The 21077-nt window shown below is 35.4% G+C and overlaps 1 protein-coding gene across 1 annotated transcript; it reads left to right on the top strand.

Annotated features, from left to right (window-relative positions):
• Positions 1 to 22: 22 nt before the first annotated feature.
• Positions 23 to 2208, top strand: LOC120113050 (GDSL esterase/lipase ACHE-like). The gene is made up of 5 exons (XM_039133617.1): positions 23 to 524; positions 744 to 953; positions 1056 to 1216; positions 1287 to 1557; positions 1766 to 2208. The coding sequence occupies exons 1-5, from the start codon at positions 293 to 295 to the stop codon at positions 2032 to 2034; spliced, it is 1143 nt and encodes a 380-aa protein (XP_038989545.1). The 5' UTR covers positions 23 to 292; the 3' UTR covers positions 2035 to 2208.
• Positions 2209 to 21077: the final 18869 nt, after the last annotated feature.

The following is a 21077-nucleotide window of genomic DNA, read 5'->3' as shown; positions in this document are numbered from 1 at the left end:
TATAAACATTATTGCTCCTTGAACATCCAAAACTGAAATCCTCCGTGATTACTTTGACATTGACCCGGTTTTGCCAATATTAACTTTTATGAATGGACTGCAGGAGACAAATTTTTTTTATCAAAATTTTTCTTAAGATTGAAAGAGAGTGGGCAACCACCAAGCTGTCATCATTGTGTCTTTTTGGCAACTTCTCGACTTTTGAGTTTATCTATTCAAACAATCCAGCATCACCTCCAGCCTGAGTTCCCTCCTTCAAAGCCTCCTTTCTGTCACCTCTTAGATCCAAGCAATGAAGCTTTCTCCTCTTCTTCTTGGCTACCTATCAGTTCTGCTGCTGCTCTCAGTCCCAGTCTCATCCTCGCCATGCCATTTCCCTGCCGTTGTCAATCTGGGCGACTCAAATTCAGATACAGGTGGTCTCTCAGCCGCCTTCGGGCCGGTCCGCACACCGTACGGTGAGACCTTCTTCAGGATGCCTGCAGGCAGGTACTCAGATGGCCGCCTTATCATCGACTTCATTGGTAATTATCTCCCTTTTATCCATATAAATTAGCTGCTAATCAACGCCATTTAGAACTCTTACTTCAAACAGTTGAATTTGAGGGGTAGTTTTCAGGGAATTAAAGATCACCAAAGCCCATGGGGGTCACTCATGGAGACCCAATACAGAATCCTAGTACTGATTCCACCATAAATTATCTGATCGAATTTGTGGTCATATTTTTTTGTCAAATTTCCAGCTGAGAGCTTTGGATTGCCATACCTCAGTGCCTACCTTGATTCATTGGGCACGAATTTCCGGCATGGTGCTAATTTTGCGTCCGCAGCAGCTACAATTATGCCGCAGAACACAACCCTTTCTCAGGGTGGCTACAGTCCCTTCTCTTTAGATGTGCAGCTGGATGAGTTCTTGCAGTTCAAATCCCGGTCTCAAACGATCTACGAACGAGGCAAGTTCTAGTCATTCTAAACCATCACTCCACTGTAGTTCAGCAGTTGGGTTCTGCTGCTTAAATTTATCAAACCTTTGTTGCATATGAAACAAACTGCAGGAGGAGTTTACAGGGAATTGATGCCCAGAAAGGAGTACTTCTCTCGAGCGCTGTATACATTCGACATCGGTCAGAACGACATCACTGCCTTCTCTTTCCTTAACATATCGGCAAACGATTACATCCCGAATGCTTTGAATGAGTTCTCGTCGGTGATAAAGGTATGGATAGATTGAAAACAGATGATGTTTCTGAGATATGATATGATGGTGAGCTTGTGTTGGCATGCAGAGCATCTACGAGGAGGGAGGAAGGTCATTTTGGATCCACAACACTGGTCCTCTCGGCTGCCTTTCTTATGTTTTGTTACGAATGCCCCTCACAGCAGAACAGTTGGACTCTGCCGGCTGTGCCATTCCCTACAATCAACTAGCCCAGCAATTCAACAGGATGCTCAATGAAACAGTAATCCAGCTAAGAAAGGATCTTCCTCTCGCAGCGATCGCATTGGTCGACATATACTCCGTCAAGTACAAACTCATAAGTGAAGCCACAAAGTACGGTGAGGCCCTCCAACCCCTTCTAACAATGGCAATGGTGATGGCTAATCCCTGTAACAAGCATGAAGTACTGTGACCAACCTGCTAACAATTTTGCGATCGAACCATTTCATCAAATTTCATTTCATTTTGCCACAACTTCTGTGTCCTTCGCCATGTAGAAAGATAGAGCATGAAATGTCCATTTACTAAAGCTAGAAATGGTTTCAGGATTTGAGCAGCCACTTAGAGTTTGCTGTGGATATGGTGGTGGCGAGTACAACTTCGATTTCAATGTGAGATGCAGTGATACGGCTGAGGTGAATGGCACTAATGTTCTGCTCGGCAAGTCATGCAAGGATCCCTCAAAAAGCATTATTTGGGATGGAGTTCATTACACAGAGGCTGCAAACAGGTGGGTGTTTGATCAGATCAAAGGTGGGGCATTTTCAGATCCTCCCGTCCCATTGAGCATGGCATGTCGCAGGGAGAAGCCATGAACCATGCTGCCTCACGATAATGTTTACTATTAGCTACCAATAAAACTGCGAGCTGTCCCAAAGCTTCTTCAATTGGAGATGCCGCTAGCAATGTAAACATTATAAAATTCTAAAGGACCAATTTCTAATTGTCATGATGATTATAATATAAATGGAGGGATTCAGTTCTCGACAGTTGATATCCTGAAGACAAGCAGAATGTCAACAAGCTTTTCCAATTTACAAAGTGAGGGGTGTGACCACAAATGGTTGGGAGTCATTGCGATCTTGTTTGCCATAAAGATGGAAAATTTACTCTTACGTCACTAAGGGAACATCTTTATTGCTGTTGCAAACTTTTGTAAACCTCAAGGCTTTTGTTGATCTTATTCTTCTCTGCATGACTGATACCTTGTTTTAATATCAGAAAACCGACTTAATTAATCGGTAGATCGTTGTTTGTGATCATAGATGGTGGCTGCAACTTTTTGTGGTTATGGATGATAGGGGAACCCTATGAACCAGTCATAATTCTACATTGCATTTTCAGATAGGCCATTATAGATTCCAGTAATTTATTCCTGTCATGAGATATATACCCATATAGGAATAATATCGTCCTTGAAAGGTTGGTGACAGCAGCAATGCACATTCCTACAACTTTGTGGATTCAATCTACTAGATTTCGCTAGTGAATAGGTTTCGATGATTTCTGAGATTTTAATTCTGATGCTTCAAGGGTTAAACAATCAACTTAAGGGAATCATCGGTAACAAATAGATATTTAGTATGTTAGGTCATACTTTTCTAGAAGTATCATGCAGCTAACTTTGTTCCTGAGTCCACTTCCCTGATAAGCAAAGCAGAGAATAAATACATTCCATCCCCTCAGAAAAGGTTAGAATCATGAGCCACTAAGAATTCGAATCTATACATTTGCAACCCTTAGACACCTGGTCTGAGTAAAGAACTGAATTAAAAGGCTACCGTCCATGCAAGCTAAGAGCAGAATGGTGATGCAGTTAAATAGAAGGATATCCTGATGTCTTCTGAAGTTTTTGTATTTCAATTGGCGTTCCAGATCAACATTATAGAGGTATAAGTAATGTCAAACTGCCATGGAGAATACCAATCCAAAACTTGATTGGAAAAAAAAAAAAGAACCTCGATGATGGAAGGAGCAATTTTGGTTTCAAACCTTTGTTCATGGTTTTCATGCTGTAAAGCATATGCCATTGAGACAAGTTAAAAATATTATGTTAACAGAAAATGCTCAGAACTGTGACTCAACCCCAGGGCAAGAATTGAACATTTCAGGGAGTGTGACAAATCGTGCTATTGCCCTCTGAAGAACAAATGTGTCCAATAAGAGGGATAATAGTTTGATATGACCTATCCATCCCCCCAAGGGTTGTGGTTCACTTGTGGGAAAAAGTAAGCAATTTGCTCTCACTAGAACAATGTCAGGCTATAACACAGGACAAGAAGTGCAATTGGAGGCCAACCAGCTAAAGCTCAGCTGATTGACACTCTTCACCATCTAAGAGAGGTCCAAGATTTGAATGTTGGCGATGGTGTCACCACCATATTTCTTTACAGAAAGTCATATAATAGAACTGATAATTAGTTTTGGCATCGGAATAAGGTACACTAGTGGGAGCATGTTGAAGACTTGAGTGGTGTTTTTAGAAACTTTGCCCACCTCAAATTTGAGTAGTTGGATTACCAATCCACTTAAAACCTAACCGAGTTTCCAAAGTAGGTCATCGAGTTCTCATAATCAAAACCCTAAAATCTGAATATCAAGTAAATGATCCAACCAAGAATGTAATTGCCTCAATCTTGAGGAGGTGTTCCTAAAGTTACATTATTAAGACAAGAAATGTTCTGACAATTACTTTTGTGAATGTATATCTCAAAATTCTATTTCTTGAAAGGAAATATTACTTTTTTTTTTTTCTTTGAAAAGTATAGCTTCTCCTTGTTGAAATCACCACTTATCCTAAAAGCTTAAGCTGATAGGATGAGGTAGATTTATTTATATATTTATATTTTCTTACACTTTCCCTCACATGTAGGTCGGACTTTTCTTTTAATAGGCGAGCCCAACATGTGAATTTTTTTTTTAATAATGGGGTTAAAGAGTGCGGAGACAGGGTTCGAACTCAGAACCTCTGCTCTGATACCATGTTGAAATCACCATTTATCCTAAAAACTTAAGCTAATAGGATGAGGTAGATTTATTTATTAAAAATTTCACATGTTATATAAATAAATCTACCTCATCCTATCAACTTAAGCTTTTAGGATAAGTGGTGATTTCAACATGGTATTAGAGCAAAGGTCCTGAGTTCGAACCCTGTCTCCGCACTCTTTAACCCCATTATTAAAAAAAAAAAATCACATGTTGGGCTCGCCCATTAAGAAAAATCCGACCGACATGTGAAGGGGAGTGTTAGAAAATATAAAATATATAAATAAATCTACCTCATCCTATCAGCTTAAGCTTTTAGGACGAGTGGTGATTTCAACACTCCCCAAATTTATTAAAGAGATGAAAGTTACAAAGATTTAGGAGGATTTACAAAGGTGTTAAAAGGTGGAAGAAGGGAGAAGGAGGAAGATACAACATCTGAAATTTTAAGAGGATGGAGTACACCAGAGATGGGATAAGAGTAAATACTTCCTTATGACTGTCGATATCCTTCGAAGAACATAGCTTGCCGGTAGCTTGAAAGTCTAGAGTCTTTGAATGAAGGTATTTTTCTAGCAAGATTCTTGAATTTCTCTCACGCCAAATTTGTCAGCAAAGAGCAATGACTAATTGATCCCAAGTTCTTCTGAAAGCTTCATGAAATTTTTTTCCTCCAAGAAATCCAAAAATCAATGAAATTAAAAGGCCATCCTTGAATTTTCAGATACAGCTTCAATACAAACAAAATAGCCCCTGTGAAGGGGCACTTGGAGCATGGAATGAGTTTCTTCAAGTTGCAAATGTCATCAAAGCCATCTCCCGTTATCTACTTTTAGGTACAAACTAATTGCCAGGATTCATTATTGAAAGACCGACATGCATCCCAAAGTTTATGGCGCGTATCCTAAAGTTTGTCATCATAGCATCACTTAGATCAATCCGGTCTTGTGATAGCATCATAGCATCACTTAGCCCAACCCGGTAGCCAAACCCTAGATTTGGGTCATCAAGTGGCTACACCCCAATACACATTATTAACGCAAGCCAAACCAAACCTCTAATCCTTAATCTTAATCTCTTGGACAAGCTGGTGATTCCACCTAAGCATAGGACATTATAGACGAGTCAAGGAGTAAGACTGGTAAAATGTGACCCAACCCATCAACCCGACCTATGTTCGACCTGCAATAAGCAAGTTTGGATTTCAACTAAACAGGTTTAGGTCGTAAATAGTTCGACTTATTTAAACTTTTTAATAACCAGGTTGGGTTCAGTTTTCAACCCTTTCACTTGTTTAACCCATTCAACCTGTTTAATAATCGGATTGGACATGTTAAGTAGGTTATGTGTTTATTAAATAGTTTAACAGGTTATATAGATTAAATTTATACAAGTTAATTTGTTAAGCAGATTACCAGTTTATTAAACAGGTTAAGCAGATTGAGTTGGATTACCTGTTTATTAAACATGATAGGTTTAGATTTCAAATCTTGAGCTATTTAAGCAGGTTAACAATCGAGTCGGGTTCAGTTTTCAATCCTTTGACCTATTTAATCTATTCAACCTATTTAATAATCAGATCAGGATAAGCTAAGTAGGTTACTTATTTATTAAATAGGTTAACCGGTTATATAGATTATATTTATAGGTTAATATGTTAGTAGATTATTTGTTTATTAAACAGGTTAAGTAGTCTATACTGGATTGTTTGTTTATTAAATATGATAGGTTTAGATTCCAAAACCTCATCTCTTTAGTAGGCAAATCGGATTTAGATTTGAAATTTTTTGAACTGGCTTATTTCTGATCCGACTCGTATATGATTCAATAAGACCCGATTGCCACCCTACCAAGGAGAAGGGTAAGAAGGAAGTTTTTGGAGAAGATCGTGTCATGAGAGAAAGTATAAAAAAATATAAAATATATAAATAAATCTATCTTATTTTATTAGCTTAATCCTTTAAGACAAGTAATGATTTCAAAATGGCATCTGAGTAGAGATTCTGAGTTTGAACTTTATTTCTGTACTTTTTAATTTTATTATTAAAAAAAATTTATATATTGGGCTCATTTATTAAAAAAAATTCGGCCACAAGGAGAAATATAAAAAAATATAAAATATATAAATAAATCAAACTCATTCTGTGAGGATAAGTGGTGATTTCAACGCGACGTAGGAGAGAAGTCAAGCGATGGCCAAGCTTTGGGACCGACGGGGGAGTTCTTCCGGCGGAGGGACGAATGGAGGAAGCACCCGATGGTCGGCAACCAGATGCGCCACGCCCTCCTGGGCTTCGGCACCGGCCTCGTCGCCTTTGGCATCTACCTCGTCAGCGAGGCCATCTACAACCGTGTCAACCGGCCCGATGCCTACTCCTCCCACCAATGAATCAAAAACCTTAAGGTCCGATTTCTTCCCCTTTTTTTCTTTGAATAAGTGTTGCCCAGTAGATACAACCCAAGAGGGGGGGTGAATTGGGTCTTTCAAAACTTTTATGCTACTTCAAAAACTTTTTGATTAACTATGCTAAGTTGTATAGATGCACAGTGAAAGTTAAACTTAGCAAGGGTTTGATGTATAGACTTCGACTTGATTAAATATGCTTGCAACTAAAGGATGTGCAGATAAGAATTAAGCAAGCAATTTATCTAAGTAAGTAAGTGTGTTAGTTAGACAATAACTAGAGGCATTACAAACACAAAGGACATATAGTGGTTCAGTGCACCCCAGCACCTACATCCACTCCCCAAGACCTCTTGGGAATTTCACTATAATCCTACCGATTACAGCCGGTTGTTTTACAAGCTCACAACCCAACTTGTTGTTTTACGAGCGCACAACGAACTCGGTCGGTTTTCCCAGGCTCACCGACTAGAACCACTCCGATTGTTTTTCCGGGATCACAATCGAACCCTACTCGTTGGTTTTACCCTCGGCTCACCAACAAACCTAACACAGTTGGTTTTCCCTTTGGCTCACCAACAAACCTTACACAGTTGGTTTTTCCTTTGGCTCACCAACAAACCTTAACCCCTTGATTCAATCCCTTGATTGAATCAAGTTACAAGATATTAAAACAATGTATAAAACAAAACAAAGCTTCTTAAACAAGCAAATATGACAATATAAACAAATAGAGTAAAGAGAAGCCCTCAAACGAGTTTTGAAGATGAAGGAGCTCGGCTTCTTCTTTACTTGACCCTCTTCTGATTTGGCACGAAGTAGAGGATCACCGAGGCAGCACACGGATGGAGAGGAAGCTTTGGGATTCACTTGGATGCTCTTCTTCTCTCTATTTTACTTTGAATGGCCCTTTTGTGCTTATGGGAGATTTTCCTTGTAATCTCTTTTGAATCTCTTTCCTAAATGATCTCTCCCACTTCCATGAGTTCTCCCCTAGCTCTCTTCTTGTTTTTATAGCTTTAGATGGCGTGGAAACAAGAATATAGCCGTTAGAGACAAAAATAGAGCCGTTGGACACAGTCTGCACTTCCTGACAATATTACCGTTGGGATCGGAGTCGACTCGCGCGATCAGGAGTCGACTCGCCTGTTGCAGGAGTCGGCTCGTGCTTTACTGGAGACGACTCGGCCACTGTTCCAAATTTGAATTAAAGTGCATGCCTTGACTGGGAGTCGACTCGACTTAACCCGGAGTCGACTCGTCAACTTCTGGAGCTGACTTGGCAATTTCGGAGTCGGCTCATCCACTGAAGTTCGTGGATCCAATTTTGAATTTTGTCCTCTCGAGTCGACTCGACTGTCCTGGGAGTCGACTCGAATCTCAGAGCCCGAACTCCCGATCCTCTGTCTTTTGGCTCGTCCAGTCTTGGAGTCGACTCGAACTTCCTTGGAGTCGACTCGGCTCTCAGTTTGCGAAACTTGGTCTTCTGCCTTTTTGATGTGAAGCTGTCTTGGAGTCGACTCGAGCTGTCTGGGAGTCGACTCGAATCTCAGAGGCAGTAACTTGGTTTTCTGTCTGTTGATGGTCGCGGAGTCTCGGAGTCGACTCGTGCAATGCGGGAGTCGACTCGAATCTCAGAGTCCCAAAAATGCTCTCTGACTTTTTCCTTGTGTTCCGCTGAGAGTCGACTCTTGCTTTCTTTGGAGTCGACCTACCAACCATCGGAGTCGACTCGCGTTCCACTGGAGTCGACTCGAATCTCAGACCCGAAAACTGCTCTCTGACTTTTCTGCCTGTGACTCCTAGGAGTCGACTCATACTTCTCCGGAGTCGACTCATACTTCTCCGGAGTCGACTCGAATTCCACTGGAGTCGACTCGAAGACTGTTCTTTTGAATTTTTCTTTTGATTTTACTCCTCCAATTTGAATCCTTTGAACTTTAAACTTTGGGCCAATAAATTGTAGCTTTCTTCCAACTTGAGAGCTTTGGAGGCCTTCTTGTGTTCTTCCAACTTGCTATGTTCCTTGCAAAATAAATATCTTTCTCCTTGCAACATAAACATTAGTATCTATACTTCAAGGTTTTGTGATCATCAAAATCAATCTATGAATCAATCTTTGGGTCATCAATCTCCCCCTTTTTGATGATGACAAAACTTGGAGTATATGCAATATAAAAGATATTGATTTCTAGAAGTAATACATAGCTAAGTTGCATGAAGTAGAAAACATATATATTTAAAAACATACTTCATGATAATGCTTTAGATTTAATCAGCTTAACACAATCAACATATTTAAATTTTAAGCTGATTTGTATTCAATTCAAAGTAATAAAGCATTCTGAGTATATAGCATATACTTAGATATTTCTTCCCCTTTTTGACAACATCAAAAAGATAGTGAAACATTAAGTACAAAGATCAGAGCAGAACACATCGAGTGTGAATTCAAGAGGTTTTTTAATTTGATACCACAGATAGTTTTCTAATCAAGTGTAGGTGGAATCTTCCTTAGGTTAATTCAAGAAGTACCACAAATGATATTCAAGGAAAAATATGAGTGGAAATCTAACCTCTCTTCACTAAGTATGAAAGCTTGTTCATTTAAGACCTTTTGCCCAATCTATTAAGTATTTTATCAACATGAGAGCAATTTAATTAATTTTCAGAGTAAAAGATCAAAACTTATATATTTGGAAAAACATATCATCATGTTGGATCATTAATTCTTAATGACTTCAAAGTTCTTTTATGATAATAAGAGCATTGGGGCACAAATACCAAAATATGAGTTTATGCAATTTTTGATACATCTTTGAGCTCTTTTAAAGACTTTCTTTTATTCCTTTAGAAAATAAGCACAATTTGATACATAAAATAATGAATTGGCACAAAATAGAAGTTCTAAAGAGCAAGCCAATTAAAACTCATTAGTGAGGTTCAAAATAGATTTTCTAAGAGATACTCAAGAAAATTTAATACATTGTTCTCCCCCTGTTTTATTAAATTAGAGGCTCTTAAGATTTGTAATTTGGTTCATGAGTGATGCATAAGATATACTAACCAAATAACACGCCTCAAGGTGTATCATAAAGATTTTCAGATTTAAATTTCAGATGATACATATTGGAGAGTATTAGGATCACTTTTCATTTAGTATTCTTTCCCTCTCCTATAGATTCATGTAATTAAGTTCCATAAGACCTCTCCTTCTGAAATTTTTTTTCTCCCCCTCAATTGATCATTCCATTTAAGAGTTTAGAATCCTAAGATAATGTTCAACAAAATTGTCAATCTCAAAGATATGTTTTCTATAAGTTTTAGCTTATTTTCATAAGACTCAAGGTTTGAGATAAGACAACCTTTCTCAAAAAATTCAAAGCATGCATCAAAATAAAGTGTCTTTGGGATAGGATACTGAATATCTAAAGCTCCCCCTCAAAAGATGCATTCTTCTTTAATCATTTTAAATTGTTGAATTTCAGATTATAGTGATAAACGTGAATAACACTGAAATCCTGTAATATCGAGAATGTAGAGTAATCTAGTATTATTCCAAAATTTGTAGTAATTACTCTTTCTAATCCTTTACGAACAAGTTATGCTTTCTCTTAATCTTAGAGAAAATGTATAGAAATATCAATCAGAAAATGATTCATTTGAAGCTTAGTTTCTTTCAACCGCATTTACATTTTCTTTCTTTTAGAATCATTTGAGTGAGCTGAAATATTTCTAGTTTTAAGATCATTCACTCTATTGATGGAAGTTTTTAATAATGTAGGGGAGAAAAAACATATAGATGATCATTGAGGTATATATATTTATAGAACTCAATTTCTTAATCATAGTTTTTCAGCAATGTATACATGAAACACAATAAATCCTTTTAATATCAAATAAAATCATATATTTAGAAATTTTTGTTTGCAATCAAGATCATCGAAAGACACATCATTTGAACCAATATTAGTATACTTTGAAGATAAGAAATGATATGTTCCTGATGCGTATCGGAGCAATCAACCAAGGCATCAAAATTAATTCTGTTTTTCTTACATTAAGAATTTATTTAAAAATCATATTGAGTTTAAGCTTTTATATAAAATCAGATTCTGAATTACATAAGGATTTTCAATAGAGGCTTTCAAAATCATAATTTGAGATATGTATCTTCCACATTGTAGCTCATCTTAAATCATTACGATTGAAAACACATATTTCAAACATATAAGAGCATATTCAGAATATTTGTATTTATGTTGAATTTTGGTGTGAATTAGAACATTATATACTAAAATTAGGCAAGTTGAAAGATAAAATAAAATCAATTCATTTTTCTTAAATAGATATATCCTTCTCTTCCCCTTTTTTTTTACAAATTTTATTCTACTTTCAGATTTTAGAGATGATTGTGAATGACAAATCTGAAATAAAATAAAAATAACTTCATATAGTACTTCAAACATTCAATCATGGAACATTACAAAATATTGGAAATTCATAATTCAGAACATCAGGCCACATGCAAAATATGTTATGTGTTAAGTCATGCATTAAAATAATAAGAACACGCATGTCAAGGATCAAAATCAATTCTTTTCAAATAAACTCCCCCTATTTAAATATAATCTTGCACTGATTTCATCCTTAAAGTATGTTTTCAAGTGTTTAAAAAATTGACTTGATTCTTCTTATATACTTTTATTAACTTTGTCTTTCATTTTTACTTTCTTATGCTCTATACTCTATTTGCTCCCTATCCGGTGGAGTTGGGAAGGGGGACGAGGTACTACCACTAGCCTCCCTCTTGTGCCGTCCCTAATATGCCCTACACCGAATAGTTGGGTCAAATAGTGCCGGGTACTACCACTAGCCTCCCCATTGGCACCATCCCTATGATGAGCAATATAGAAAGGTTAAAATGTTCACTCCAAACTGTCCCTGTTTGAGTGTAATTAATTATAGATTTTATCCCTTCCAAATGTGCCGAATATATTATGCTTGTTTTGCTTTTCCTTAAGATTGAAGTACTTGCCTTTGCTCAGATTTTTCATCTCTTGAACAATGTCCATTTTCTTTTCTTTATCTCTCTCTCTTTTTGTCATTCTCAAGTAATTTACATGAAAGAGTAGAATAAAGAGATAATCTTATGTATCATATAGATGTGTATTATGCAAACAACATTTTCATTGTGCTCAAGGATTCATAACTTCTCACAAGTTATTTTACATCAAAATTTTAAGCATATACTTGTGTATTTCATGGTTATGACATAGGCAAAGATATATTTTAGTTTGGGCAAACCATGAAATAATTTCTAAAAGTATAAGTCAGTCAATACACATATAGACATGATATCAAAAATTAATAATTAAAGAATTTAATCATGCCATAATAGGATTTAAGTTATTGACTTTGCTCAATTAATTTGTGAGAAAGGTGTCTAAAATTACCTATTCATTATATGTTCTTCAAGCCAAACTAGATTTCTTATGTGTGAACTTTTGGCTGAAGAAGATCCTCTCTCTTGTTTGCATGTGAATGTTTAGTGTATCTTACATGAAGATATCCTTCAAGTTGAAATCTCTCATTTTCTTGCTCAAGGATCCTGCAAACTCCTTTTCTTTCTTGAAAGAAAGTCATTAGTTTCTTCAAGATACAAAACATTCATCTACCATATCTTTAACTAGATGACTCAATACACGATATGACACTAGTTGAATGTTGAGTCACTTTACTCAAGAGATTGCCTAAGTATAAGCAAGCACATATCACTTGAACTAAAGAGATAGTTTCATTAACCAAGATGGTTCAAGGACAAGCATGTGAGGCAATAGGAAGATTTATCAAGGTCAAATCAATTTCTTATTTTCAAAGTTAATTTAGTTTAGATTTTATTTGCTTAAGATAATTATCAATAAGACACGCTAGCTAAGTTTTAATCAACTTATCTTAAATAGTTGTTTCTATCAAAATTCAGATTATGATTTATTTGTTATCAATAAATTATGATTCATTAGAGTTAGATTGAAATCTTGCACATGATGAGCATACAATCTGGTCTACTAGCTGTATGATAAAATAAGTATTCTATCATGCTTCAATACAGCTTTAAAAACAATAGATCTATCTTGCTCATTCTTTTCAAATTCTACAAGATGAGGTCATAGAATACCTTCTTCATGCCAATCTTCTATAAGAGTTTTCTTGTGGACTAACTTTGGTCAATGAAGATCCTCTTTCTTGTTTCTCTTAATTTGGAGTTTGAGAGAAGATGTTAATTCATTCATCATATTTCAAACTCACTTTGCAATATAACTCTTCATTAGTAGAACCAAAAATGATGTCATCAATGCATACTTTGAGCAAATAAGATATCACAAATTCATCTTTTTGATGCATAGATTTATCACCATTACTTTCTATCAACAAGGTTACCTAAGCTTTTATATATCAAGCTTTTGATGCTTGTTTTAAATCACATATTGCTTTATCATATATGTAATGTGTAATTTTTAAATATGGTGGTTATTTGACATAGATCTACTTTTTAATGAAATAACCACATAGGAGTGAATTCTACACATTCATTTGACAGAATATAAAGCTCATGAGTCAAGCAAATGATAGTGGTGATCTTTACTTTTAATCATGCAAGAATCAAGATCTATTTCATCTTTTCTTGATTCAGTCTTTTAGTAGTTATCAATTTTTCTTCATTAAGTGCATTTCTGAAAAACTCAATTTTGTTATAATTATTAACAAGTTTTCAGATTGTTATATGTAAAAGATTAACCATATATAACTTGATCTTAGTATCTTGACAATAAATCATTAGTCTCATAGAGAATAAGACGACTTGATATTTTTGCAACTAAAATCTTTTCATTGAATATTCTATATGCATTGCTTGATGAATGATATCCAAGGATAGACATATCTCTATCAGATTTGGCATTATTTTTCATAAGAACATATCAAGCATAACATGTACGACTGAAAAATATGAAAGATATGCAATGGTTCATTTTCCATTTTTCAGAAGATCAAAAGGAGTTTTCATCAAAAATAGATCTAAATAGAAATCATATGTATGACAAGCAGTGATGATAGTTTTTTTTAAAAAAAATCATTTAAGTAGATGACTATCATACACAATTGTCTTTTTCATTTTTTCAAGAATTCTATTAATCCTATTTTACTTAAGGTGTCCTTGGTGCTGAAAATATTATTTTTCTGTGCACAACTTAACACAAAATTGGTTTTCAATTACTATGCCATGATTTCATAGTTTGCAAACCTTTATCATTTGATCGCTTTTTGTGAGTTTGTGCCAATGCAGAAAATATTTTAATTTGAGAGCCAAGAACAAGGCTAATGTAAGCTTTTGAAAAAATTAGTGTTGGAAACAACATCTCTAGATTTAGAAATTATTTTTGTTTGTTTCCTTAGTTAGCATGCATAGTAAGACTTTGACCTTTAAGAGGATAATCTAAGTAAGCCTATGGCAAGGTCTTTTGAGATTAAGTACATACTAGCATGAGCTGATTTCATATGCCAAATATGGTTTCTTTAATCTTGGTATTCATAGTGCATATATTCAAAAGCATACCAAGTACACATTATCATATCTATGATCAATAAACAATAATGTCATAGATAAAAACTCTCAATCAAGCATATAGAGAATTCATAGAGTTATTCTTAATAAGTTGATTAATCATTTAGCACCTTATCCACTAGTGAGTAAAATGAAATGATTTGATTATATTTCCAAAAGTATTTTCTATATCACAAAATTGATCACTACTAGCAAATCATATCAAATACTAAAGCACAAATAATGATGAGATGCAAGAATTACTGATTTCATTATTATTTTTTTGTTAATAACTTTTTAAGTTTCTTTATGTTCCATGGGTACCTTGGTACACCTATGTGTACATCCTCATTTTCTCATTTTGGGTACCTAAGCTTGCTTGAGTCCTTGAGAGTTAGGACATATGGTTCCTTTTGGAACCCATATCTGTTTAATAGTAATAACTTTACCATTTGATTTAATTATACTAGAACGATAGGTAAAGTTGTTATTCCCATCCTTTTCGTTTTTGAAATAAGTTATCTTATTTAATGGTTTGCTTGGTAAATTGATAACCTTTTTCTCTAGAGATTTATGGCTAAGTGAAGGAGTCAAGCTAAATTTTGATTTATCAAAATCAGCATGTTGGCTTTCAAACATCATTTTTAATCTTTCTGAGCTTACGGTGAATTTGTTAATGCAAGATTTTAATTGATTAATTTCTTCGCGTAAGTTTTGATTTTCTTTAATTAAGCTATGATTTTTCTGAATCAATTCTTCTGAAAATGACCTTAAGCTTTCATTTTCAGAATTTAGTTTCTTAAGATTTTTATTCTTTACAGTTAATTTTCTACATTCACTATACAACTCATGAAAAGCATTTAATAATTCATCATAAGAGAATTCTTCTTGAAAATTATTTGAGGTAAGAGTAGATTCAGATTTTACCTTGTCTTCTTGTGCCATAAAGCACAAGTCAGTTACTTCTTGTAGTTTTTTGGAGCTAATATCATCATTGTTGCTCCTAACCTTTATTTTTTGGCTTGACTCTTTCTTGGTCAAGGCTTTCTTCCTTTTTATCTCTTTCTTCCTTTCTTCTTGCTTCCTCTTTTTCCTTGTCTTTAGGAAGCTGATTTGCCTCGGAGTCGACTCGGACCTTATTGGAGTCGACTCGGCTAGCTTGGGAGTCGACTCGGAACTACTTGGAGTCGACTCGTTCACAGGGTCTTCAAGACTGTGTCTCTGCCTTTCAGACTGTTCTTCTCTAGGAGTCGACTCGGACGAACTGGGAGTCGACTCGGCTACTGTGGAGGATTCTGCAATCTCATTGTTAGTACGCAATTGAAGCACATGTGAGCTAATCTGAGATTTATCATAAATAGTTTCTAAAGTATCCCAGATCTCCTTAGCAGATAAGCATGCAGAAATTTCATTAAACTTTGTTTCTTGAATAGCACAATATAATATGTTCATAGCATCAGCATTCAATTGTGCTAAGTCCTTTTCATTAAAAGTTTGAGAGAGTATGTGAAGATCATTTATTATGATTTTCCATAAGTAATAGTTTTGTGATTGAATAAAGATGCGCATGCGTATTTTCCAATGTGTATAGTTTATGCCATTAAATAGTGGAGGTGTATTAATTGATTGTCCTTCTCCTAGAAAACTATCTATTTGAGTTGTCATGATCTTTGGCTCTTGATCGTGAGATCAATGATTAAACTTAGAGCACCTGCTCTGATACCACTTGTTGCCCAGTAGATACAACCCAAGAGGGGGGGTGAATTGGGTCTTTCAAAACTTTTATGCTACTTCAAAAACTTTTTGATTAACTATGCTAAGTTGTATAGATGCACAGTGAAAGTTAAACTTAGCAAGGGTTTGATGTATAGACTTCGACTTGATTAAATATGCTTGCAACTAAAGGATGTGCGGATAAGAATTAAGCAAGTAATTTATCTAAGTAAGTAAGTGTGTTAGTTAGACAATAACTAGAGGCATTACAAACACAAAGGACATATAGTGGTTCGGTGCACCCCAGCACCTACATCCACTCCCCAAGACCTCTTGGGAATTTCACTATAATCCTACCGATTACAGCCGGTTGTTTTACAAGCTCACAACCCAACTTGTTGTTTTACGAGCGCACAACGAACTCGGTCGGTTTTTCCAGGCTCACCGACTAGAACCACTCCGATTGTTTTCCCGGGATCACAATCGAACCCTACTCGTTGGTTTTACCCTCGGCTCACCAACAAACCTAACACAGTTGGTTTTCCCTTTGGCTCACCAACAAACCTTACACAGTTGGTTTTTCCTTTGGCTCACCAACAAACCTTAACCCCTTGATTCAATCCCTTGATTGAATCAAGTTACAAGATATTAAAACAATGTATAAAACAAAACAAAGCTTCTTAAACAAGCAAATATGACAATATAAACAAATAGAGTAAAGAGAAGCCCTCAAACGAGTTTTGAAGATGAAGGAGCTCGGCTTCTTCTTTACTTGACCCTTTTCTGATTTGGCACGAAGTAGAGGATCACCGAGGCAGCACACGGATGGAGAGGAAGCTTTGGGATTCACTTGGATGCTCTTCTTCTCTCTATTTTACTTTGAATGGCCCTTTTGTGCTTATGGGAGATTTCCCTTGTAATCTCTTTTGAATCTCTTTCCTAAATGATCTCTCCCACTTCCATGAGTTCTCCCCTAGCTCTCTTCTTGTTTTTATAGCTTTAGATGGCGTGGAAACAAGAATATAGCCGTTAGAAACAAAAATAGAGCCGTTGGACACAGTCTGCACTTCCTGACAATATTACCGTTGGGATCGGAGTCGACTCGCGCGATCAGGAGTCGACTCGCCTGTTGCAGGAGTCGGCTCGTGCTTTACTGGAGACGACTCGGCCACTGTTCCAAATTTGAATTAAAGTGCATGCCTTGACTGGGAGTCGACTCGACTTAACCCGGAGTCGACTCGTCAACTTCTGGAGCTGACTTGGCAATTTCGGAGTCGGCTCATCCACTGAAGTTCGTGGATCCAATTTTGAATTTTGTCCTCTCAAGTCGACTCGACTGTCCTGGGAGTCGACTCGAATCTCAGAGCCCGAACTCCCGATCCTCTGTCTTTTGGCTCGTCCAGTCTTGGAGTCGACTCGAACTTCCTTGGAGTCGACTCGGCTCTCAGTTTGCGAAACTTGGTCTTCTGCCTTTTTGATGTGAAGCTGTCTTGGAGTCGACTCGAGCTGTCTGGGAGTCGACTCGAATCTCAGAGGCAGTAACTTGGTTTTCTGTCTGTTGATGGTCGCGGAGTCTCGGAGTCGACTCGTGCAATGCGGGAGTCGACTCGAATCTCAGAGTCCCAAAAATGCTCTCTGACTTTTTCCTTGTGTTCCGCTGAGAGTCGACTCTTGCTTTCTTTGGAGTCGACCTACCAACCATCGGAGTCGACTCGCGTTCCACTGGAGTCGACTCGAATCTCAGACCCGAAAACTGCTCTCTGACTTTTCTGCCTCTGACTCCTAGGAGTCGACTCATACTTCTCCGGAGTCGACTCATACTTCTCCGGAGTCGACTCGAATTCCACTGGAGTCGACTCGAAGACTGTTCTTTTGAATTTTTCTTTTGATTTTACTCCTCCAATTTGAATCCTTTGAACTTTAAACTTTGGGCCAATAAATTGTAGCTTTCTTCCAACTTGAGAGCTTTGGAGGCCTTCTTGTGTTCTTCCAACTTGCTATGTTCCTTGCAAAATAAATATCTTTCTCCTTGCAATATAAACATTAGTATCTATACTTCAAGGTTTTGTGATCATCAAAATCAATCTATGAATCAATCTTTGGGTCATCAATCTCCCCCTTTTTGATGATGACAAAACTTGGAGTATATGCAATATAAAAGATATTGATTTCTAGAAGTAATACATAGCTAAGTTGCATGAAGTAAAAAACATATATATTTAAAAACATACTTCATGATAATGCTTTAGATTTAATCAGCTTAACACAATCAACATATTTAAATTTTAAGCTGATTTGTATTCAATTCAAAGTAATAAAGCATTCTGAGTATATAGCATATACTTAGATATTTCTCCCCCTTTTTGACAACATCAAAAAGATAGTGAAACATTAAGTACAAAGATCAGAGCAGAACACATCGAGTGTGAATTCAAGAGGTTTTTTAATTTGATACCACAGATAGTTTTCTAATCAAGTGTAGGTGGAATCTTCCTTAGGTTAATTCAAGAAGTACCACAAATGATATTCAAGGAAAAATATGAGTGAAAATCTAACCTCTCTTCACTAAGTATGAAAGCTTGTTCATTTAAGACCTTTTGCCCAATCTATTAAGTATTTTATCAACATGAGAGCAATTTAATTAATTTTCAGAGTAAAAGATCAAAACTTATATATTTGGAAAAACATATCATCATGTTGGATCATTAATTCTTAATGACTTCAAAGTTCTTTTATGATAATAAGAGCATTGGGGCACAAATACCAAAATATGAGTTTATGCAATTTTTGATACATCTTTGAGCTCTTTTAAAGACTTTCTTTTATTCCTTTAGAAAATAAGCACAATTTGATACATAAAATAATGAATTGGCACAAAATAGAAGTTCTAAAGAGCAAGCCAATTAAAACTCATTAGTGAGGTTCAAAATAGATTTTCTAAGAGATACTCAAGAAAATTTAATACATTGTTCTCCCCCTGTTTTATTAAATTAGAGGCTCTTAAGATTTGTAATTTGGTTCATGAGTGATGCATAAGATATACTAACCAAATAACACGCCTCAAGGTGTATCATAAAGATTTTCAGATTTAAATTTTAGATGATACATATTGGAGAGTATTAGGATCACTTTTCATTTAGTATTCTTTCCCTCTCCTATAGATTCATGTAATTAAGTTCCATAAGACCTCTCCTTCTGAAATTTTCTTTCTCCCCCTCAATTGATCATTCCATTTAAGAGTTTAGAATCCTAAGATAATGTTCAACAAAATTGTCAATCTCAAAAATATATTTTCTATAAGTTTCAGCTTATTTTCATAAGACTCAAGGTTTGAGATAAGACAACCTTTCTCAAAAAATTCAAAGCATGCATCAAAATAAAGTGTCTTTGGGATAGGATACTGAATATCTAAAGCTCCCCCTCAAAAGATGCATTCTTCTTTAATCATTTTAAATTGTTGAATTTCAGATTATAGTGATAAACGTGAATAACACTGAAATCCTGTAATATCGAGAATGTAGAGTAATCTAGTATTATTCCAAAATTTGTAGTAATTACTCTTTCTAATCCTTTACGAACAAGTTATGCTTTCTCTTAATCTTAGAGAAAATGTATAGAAATATCAATCAGAAAATGATTCATTTGAAGCTTAGTTTCTTTCAACCGCATTTACATTTTCTTTCTTTTAGAATCATTTGAGTGAGCTGAAATATTTCTAGTTTTAAGATCATTCACTCTATTGATGGAAGTTTTTAATAATGTAGGGGAGAAAAAACATATAGATGATCATTGAGGTATATATATTTATAGAACTCAATTTCTTAATCATAGTTTTTCAGCAATGTATACATGAAACACAATAAATCCTTTTAATATCAAAATAAAATCATATATTTAGAAATTTTTGTTTGCAATCAAGATCATCGAAAGACACATCATTTGAACCAATATTAGTATACTTTGAAGATAAGAAATGATATGTTTCTGATGCGTATCGGAGCAATCAACCAAGGCATCAAAATTAATTCTGTTTTTCTTACATTAAGAATTTATTTAAAAATCATATTGAGTTTAAGCTTTTATATAAAATCAGATTCTGAATTACATAAGGATTTTCAATAGAGGCTTTCAAAATCATAATTTGAGATATGTATCTTCCACATTGTAGCTCATCTTAAATCATTACGATTGAAAACACATATTTCAAACATATAAGAGCATATTCAGAATATTTGTATTTATGTTGAATTTTGGTGTGAATTAGAACATTATATACTAAAATTAGGCAAGTTGAAAGATAAAACAAAATCAATTCATTTTTCCTAAATAGATATATCCTTCTCTTCCCCTTTTTTTTACAAATTTTATTCTACTTTCAGATTTTAGAGATGATTGTGAATGACAAATCTGAAATAAAATAAAAATAACTTCATATAGTACTTCAAACATTCAATCATGGAACATTACAAAATATTGGAAATTCATAATTCAGAACATCAGGCCACATGCAAAATATGTTATGTGTTAAGTCATGCATTAAAATAATAAGAACACGCATGTCAAGGATCAAAATCAATTCTTTTCAAATAAACTCCCCCTATTTAAATATAATCTTGCACTGATTTCATCCTTAAAGTATGTTTTCAAGTGTTTAAAAAATTGACTTGATTCTTCTTATATACTTTTATTAACTTTGTCTTTCATTTTTACTTTCTTATGCTCTATACTCTATTTGCTCCCTATCCGGTGGAGTTGGGAAGGGGCACGAGGTACTACCACTAGCCTCCCTCTTGTGCCGTCCCTAATATGCCCTACACCGAATAGTTGGGTCAAATAGTACCGGGTACTACCACTAGCCTCCCCATTGGCACCATCCCTATGATGAGCAATATAGAAAGGTTAAAATATTCACTCCAAACTCTCCCTGTTTGAGTGTAATTAATTATAGATTTTATCCCTTCCAAATGTGCCGAATATATTATGCTTGTTTTGCTTTTCCTTAAGATTGAAGTACTTGCCTTTGCTCAGATTTTTCATCTCTTGAACAATGTCCATTTTCTTTTCTTTATCTCTCTCTCTTTTTGTCATTCTCAAGTAATTTACATGAAAGAGTAGAATAAAGAGATAATCTTATATATCATATAGATGTG

Source organism: Phoenix dactylifera, chromosome 14 (genome assembly GCF_009389715.1).
Source record: "Phoenix dactylifera cultivar Barhee BC4 chromosome 14, palm_55x_up_171113_PBpolish2nd_filt_p, whole genome shotgun sequence".
In the NCBI taxonomy this organism is placed as follows: Eukaryota; Viridiplantae; Streptophyta; class Magnoliopsida; order Arecales; family Arecaceae; genus Phoenix; species Phoenix dactylifera.
The sequence above is the reverse complement of the archived record's forward strand: the minus strand, read 5'-3'. Positions and strand labels throughout refer to the sequence as shown.